Source organism: Arachis stenosperma, chromosome 9, assembly GCF_014773155.1.
Source record: "Arachis stenosperma cultivar V10309 chromosome 9, arast.V10309.gnm1.PFL2, whole genome shotgun sequence".
NCBI lineage: Eukaryota > Viridiplantae > Streptophyta > Magnoliopsida > Fabales > Fabaceae > Arachis > Arachis stenosperma.
In genome coordinates, this window is record NC_080385.1 from 156,772,426 (window position 1) to 156,778,924 (window position 6,499).

At 35.7% G+C, this 6,499-nt stretch overlaps 1 protein-coding gene across 1 annotated transcript; it reads left to right on the plus strand.

The window, feature by feature from the left end:
* The first annotated feature begins 4,449 nt into the window (after positions 1-4,449).
* Positions 4,450-5,523, plus strand: LOC130950241 (uncharacterized). Its single transcript, XM_057878762.1, has one exon. It carries the CDS (start codon positions 4,450-4,452, stop codon positions 5,521-5,523), a length of 1,074 nt encoding a protein of 357 aa, XP_057734745.1.
* The last annotated feature ends 976 nt before the right edge of the window (positions 5,524-6,499 follow it).

Consider the following 6,499-nt stretch of genomic DNA (forward strand, 5'->3'; position numbering starts at 1 on the left):
ACTCAATTTTTGAGGTGGAAAGAACTTTGCCAAGAAGGCATTGACTAGCTTTTCCCAGGAGTCCAGGCTTTCTTTAGGGTGAGAGTCCAACCATATTCTAGCTCTGTCTCTTACAGCAAAAGGGAATAGCATCAGTCTGTAGACCTCAGGGTCAACCCCATTAGTCTTGACTATGTCACAGATTTGCAAGAACTCAGCTAAAAACTGATGAGGATCTTCCAATGGAAGTCCATGGAACTTGCAATTCTGTTGCATTAGAGAAACTAATTGAGGTTTAAGCTCAAAGTTGTTTGCTCTAATGGCAGGGATAGAGATGCTTCTCCCATAGAAATCGGGAGTAGGTGCAGTAAAGTCACCCAGCACCTTCCTTGCATTGTTGGCATTGTTGTTGTTTTTGGCTGCCATGGGTTCTTCTTCTTTGAAGAATTCGGTCAGGTCCTCAACAGAGAGTTGTGCCTTAGCTTCTCTTAGCTTTCGCTTCAAGGTCCTTTCAAGTTCAGGGTCAGCTTCAACAAGAATGCCTTTGTCTTTGTTCCTGCTCATATGAAAGAGAAGAGAACAAGAAAATATGGAATCCTCTATGTCACAGTATAGAGATTCCTTGAGGTGTCAGAGGAAAAGAGAAATAGAAGACAGAAGTAGAAAATTCGAACTTATCAAAGAAGATGGAGTTCGAATTTTGCATTAAGGAATAGTGTTAGTCCAAAAATAGAAGGATGTGAGAAGAAGGGAAGTAATTTTCGAAAATTAAGTAAAAAGATTTTGAAAATATTTTGAAAAACACTTAATTGATTTTCGAAAATAAGAGTGGAAAAGAAATCAAGTGATTTTTGAAAAAGATTTTGAAATTAGAAATCAAAAAGATTTGATTGAAAACTATTTTGAAAAAGATGTGGTTAAAAAGATTTGATTGAAAAGTTATGGTTTTAAAAAAAGATGTGATTGAGAAGATATGATTTGAAAACAATTTTAAAAAGATTTGATTTTAAAAATTAATGACTTGCCTAACAAGAAAAGATATGATTCAAACATTAAACCTTTCTCAACAGAAAAGGCAACAAATTTGAGATGTTGAATCAAATCATTAATTGATAGCAAGTACCTTTGAAAAAGGAAAGAAATTGATTTTGAAAACATTTGATTGAAAAGATATGATTTGAAAAAGATTTGATTTTGAAAAACTTTGAAAACTTGAAAAAAAATTTGATTTGAAAACAAAATCTTCCCCCTTGCACCATCCTGGCGTTAAACGCCCAGAATGGTGCACATTCTGGCGTTTAACGCCCAAACTACTACCCTTTTGGGCGTTAAACGCCCAGCCAGGCACCCTGGCTGGCGTTTAAACGCCAGTCTGTCTTCTTCATTGGGCATTTTTGAATGCCCAGCTTTTTCTGTGTGATTCCTCTGCAGTATGTTCTGAATCTTCAATTCTCTGTATTATTGACTTGAAAAGACACAAATTAAAAATATTTTTGGATTTTTAATAATAAGGAATAATCAAAATGCAACTAAAATCAAATAATAATGCATGCAAGACACCAAACTTAGCAGTTTGTATATCATTGACACTAACAAAATGAGAAATGTAGAGACCCTCAGTTTTAAAAATATAAATATAAATAAATTATAATTTATTTTATAAAATTAGAATTCTTTATTTTTAGAAAAAATTATTTTTTATTATCAGTAATTGAACTAATAATTTTAATTTAATCAAATTCATATTATTATTATTATTATTATTATTATTATTATTATTATTATTATTATTATTATTAATATTGCCGTAAGCATTAAATTGTAGTATAAGTTTATATATATCATATTCATTGCATTATTATTATTATTATTATTATTATTATTATTATTATTATTATTATTATTATTACTACTACTAGCGTTATTCATTGCTAGTTCTACTAAGGAAACCTTATAATATTATAAGTTATACAATTAGATATTGTAACATTATAAGTTACGTTAATATATATGTAAAGAAAGAGTACTCGATCACTTTCATATATATATATATATATATATATATATATATATAATATTATGTTCTTTCTTCTAGTATAAGTCTTGTTTATATATACATATATAACTTACGAAGAAATAAGGCGGTGAAGGAAGACGTGCGTAGCTGAGAGCGAGAAGCGTGAAAACGTAATTCCTTTAGATTTTCGGCTTCGATTTCTTGCAATCTGTAACTCCAATAAAAAATCTAATCCGGTAAGAGTATTCGTAACCTTCTCCTCTACACGTTGGCACCATTTTTGATTAGTGGAAGTTGACAGTGACATAACTCCTCTTTTCTTTGGGTTTGGCTAACGGGAGTTTCAGGAGGTATAAACGATTCTGGACATTTTCTTCTTCGATAGCTCGGTCAAAAAGCTTCTCTGGAGCTTTGAATATTTTGATTTCGTACGAAGGTATGGTTTTGGTTTCTCGTAGTTAATGTTTAGTGTCACGTGAAAACTCAGGCTAGAAGACCTTAAGATAGGAATGAACTGAGTGAATAATTGATGGATTGTGTATATGGTATAAAATGTGAGGTTTAGCTGTTGTCAATAATTTGTTGTTGAAGTTGGTCAATTTGGAAAAAGATTTAATAGTGGTATTTGTTTGATTATGAAATAATTTGTTACTGGAAATGATTTGAGTGACTGAGAGGTGTTTGGTTTGATAGTTGGGACCCTTTAAGGGTGGCAGAAATTTGAGTCTTAGAGAAGATAATGCCAAAATTTCTTTAAGAATTGAAGTTTGATTTGAGGTGGTATTTTAAAAAGAAAAAGATTATTATGTGGCTTGTGTATTTGAGACTATTTATTGACCCTCTGTCGCAAGATGTGACCGGACACTTTAACTCCCCGGATTCCCCCATGGGTATGCATATAAATATGAATATTGAATATTATTGAGCTTGGAGTTTAACTCCATGGAATACTATATTATTGAGCTTGGAGTTTAACTCCATGGAATACTATACTATTGAGCTTGGAGTGTGACTCCATGGAATATTATATTTGAGCTTGGAGTTTGACTCCATGGAATATTATTGAGCTTGGGGATGCGCGCACAGAGGGACTGTCCAATGGTTAACTACCAGGACTTGTCGGGTTGGCTGTATAACCGACAGATGAGACTCATCAGCCATAGGACAGGCATACATCATATGCATTTGTTTGTTTGCTTGAGTTTGCATTGTTTTGGTTTGCTTAACTGTTTAATTCTGCTTATCCACTACTTGTTCTACTTGCTATAAATGCTTCTCTATCTGTGTTTTCCTTGTTTGAGCTGTATGTGTATGTTTTCTTAGAAATTCCTCTTGACGAAGGTGTGAGGAGAGGGTTGTTCCACCAATGTCTCGGAGGATTGGAGGAGTCAGAAAGTGAAGTATTAAGTTAAAGTTAGATTTAGAACTAGAACACCTTAGACAATTTACCTAACTTCCGGTTTAGTTGAATTCTTAAGCTGAAATCTGAGTGTCGAAGTTTTAGGAATGCCTCTGGCTTTCCCGAGACCTTTTATATTAACTATGCGGGCACCTTTACCATACTGAGAACCTCCGGTTCTCATCCCATACTATGTTGTTGTTTTCAGATGCAGGTCGAGAGACACCTCGTTGAGCATTTAGGTATCCTCCTTACGAGCGAAGAACTGTCTTTTGGACTGTCATATTTTGTTTTAGGCTATGTATATATGTTTATAGAATCTCCGCATGTATATTTTGTGTTTTGTCCCTCCTAGAGGTCGACTTGGAGATACAGGGATTTATTTTGTGGTTTGAGTTTTATTTTGGGTTGTATATATACATAATTATGTACTCTGGACGGCCTTAGCTTCGCAGGTCGAGTCTGGAGCTTGCTATCTGAATTTTGGAACTCTGATATGTATATATATGTGTTCAGTTATCTTTCGATTTTACCTATCCGTTTTACGAATATCCATGCGAGTGTGTCACGATTTTCTGTTTATTAATTTGTTTAGCTTGTTCTTCAAGGCTCCTAGATATGATTTCACCCAACTATATCTATGTAGATATCATTTTCTTTTAGAGGTCGTAATACCTTGCCACCTCTGCTTTACGACTTAAGCGTAAGGCCCTGTGTGGTAGGGTGTTACATTATGGTATCAGAGCAGTTCGTTCCTATAGAGCCTGAGGGATGGACTGATTATGCTTCTGGGCATACTCTGGGTGTGTGTATGTGCTATTAGGATATCTGATTGATATATGTGGCATAAACGTTCATGAGCATGCATTTGGAACTTGAAGCATTAGACTTGCGATATTGAGACTGATCAACTTAATATCACTTGTTTGGTGTGTGAAGGGACCAGATGTCGACTCACGGACGCGGTCGCGGCTGAGGTAGAGGTAGGATAGGCACTGTTACTCCTGGCCCGGTAGGAAATGATCCAGTAGACTTCATGGCTGCCCTGGGAAATATGGATGCGGCTATGCAGGCGACAGCCGAGGCACTGGGTAATCAGATAAACCAGGGTAATTACGGAAATAATAATGATGAGGACGGTCCCATGACACTTGCTACATTTCTGAAAGTTCACCCTCCGACTTTTAGGGGAACCTCAAATCCCACAGATGCAGATAATTGGATTCAAGCTATGGAACGGGCACTGCAGGCTCAGCAGGTTCCTGAGGAGCAATGGGTTGAGTTTGGAACTTATCAGCTGCAGGGTGAGGCTCAGCATTGGTGGCAGGGGACACGACGTATCCTGCAGCCAGATGGCGCTGTGATTCTTTGGGAGGTTTTTCGAACAGAGTTCTATAAGAAATACTTTCCTAATTCAGCCAGAAATGCCAAAGAACTCGAATTGATGCAGTTAAAGCAGGGACAGATGACTGTTGCTGAGTATACTAGCAGGTTTGAGGAGTTATGTCGCTTTTCTCGTATTTGTCAAGGTGCACCTGATGATTTTGCTGAGTGGAAATGTATTAAGTATGAGGGAGGTCTTCGAAGTGATATTCTGAGCTTCGTTGCACCAATGGAGATCAGAGTGTTTTCAGAACTGGTAAACAAAAGTAGAGTTGCTGAGGATTGTCTGAGAAAGGCGACATCAGATAAGAGTGATCAGCGAATTTTTGTTAGGAGAGATCAGGGAAGGAACTTCGCCCCTAGAGGACAAGATTTTAAGCGAGGCGGTTACACCCCACAACCACATTTGGGTCAGAATAACTTCCAGAGATTCAGTAATAATAACAGCCAGGGAAGAGGCAAAGGAAAGCAAGCTCAGACCCCACCGAATGATTTAACTTGTAGGAGGTGTGGAAAGTACCACCCGAATACTCCGTGCAGGGCTGGTTTAGGTGTATGCTATTACTGTGGTGAAGCTGGACATTTGTCTTGGAATTGTCCAGAAAAGAAGAAGAATCAAGAAGCTGGAAAGGCACAACATCAAGGACGCATGTTCACTATGACAGCGGATGGTGCTGGAAGCGCAAATACTCCGATTAGAGGTAATCACGAACTGATAATCGAAATTTCCGACTGCCTTGCATAGTAAATAACACGTAGCATTCATTGTAGTACATTATCGAGTTGTGAGCCTTGTGATTTTCAACTGAGCGATCGACTAAAGACCCCCGAATGGTGAGACAGAACGATAGTGGTCAGCCTAGAAAAGTGACTAAATTCTTGGAGGATAATGATAAGAGTGGCGCAACAGTAGTGCATCGAACTATTTTGAGTATACAACTTAAGTTATACATAAAAAACCGGAAATGTTAAGAGTTGTGTGGGATAGTTACCTGAAACCCAAAGATGGAAAGTTATGAGGAAGAGACATGACATAGGTTGAACCCGTAATTGATAATCGGTTATGTGTCAAAGGAAAGAGTAAGTTGTGATAGATTTAGTGTCAGAGGCTGAACCAGTTTCGATTGAATTACGAAAGGTGACACCATTAGAATCAGCAGAACCTGGGAGCTTGATGAAGCGAGTATTAGAAGCGATAAACCCGTCGTTCTAATACCAACCTGCCTTATAACTTTTCTGCATCGAATCTATCTTGTATCTTCCGCTTTGCATAGACTTTTAAGCCATAAGAATATCCTGAATTTGCAAACTAAACATGTCAAATATTTCTGTTTTTCTTTGACATGTTTAAGAAGGAAAGTTACATTAGTATGGGGCTCTTCCATTTTATATCAATTTTCGAGGACGAAAATTTTTGTAAGGTGGGTAGAATATAGAGACCCTCAGTTTTAAAAATATAAATATAAATAAATTATAATTTATTTTATAAAATTAGAATTCTTTATTTTTAGAAAAAATTATTTTTTATTATCAGTAATTGAACTAATAATTTTAATTTAATCAAATTCATATTATTATTATTATTATTATTATTATTATTATTATTATTATTATTATTATTAATATTGCCGTAAGCATTAAATTGTAGTATAAGTTTATATATATCATATTCATTGCATTATTATTATTATTATTATTATTATTATTATTATTATTATTAT

Bases quoted from the DNA above. Each gene is read 5' to 3' on its own strand.
- LOC130950241 (XM_057878762.1), top strand. From the start codon at position 4,450: ATGGATGCGGCTATGCAGGCGACAGCCGAGGCACTGGGTAATCAGATA.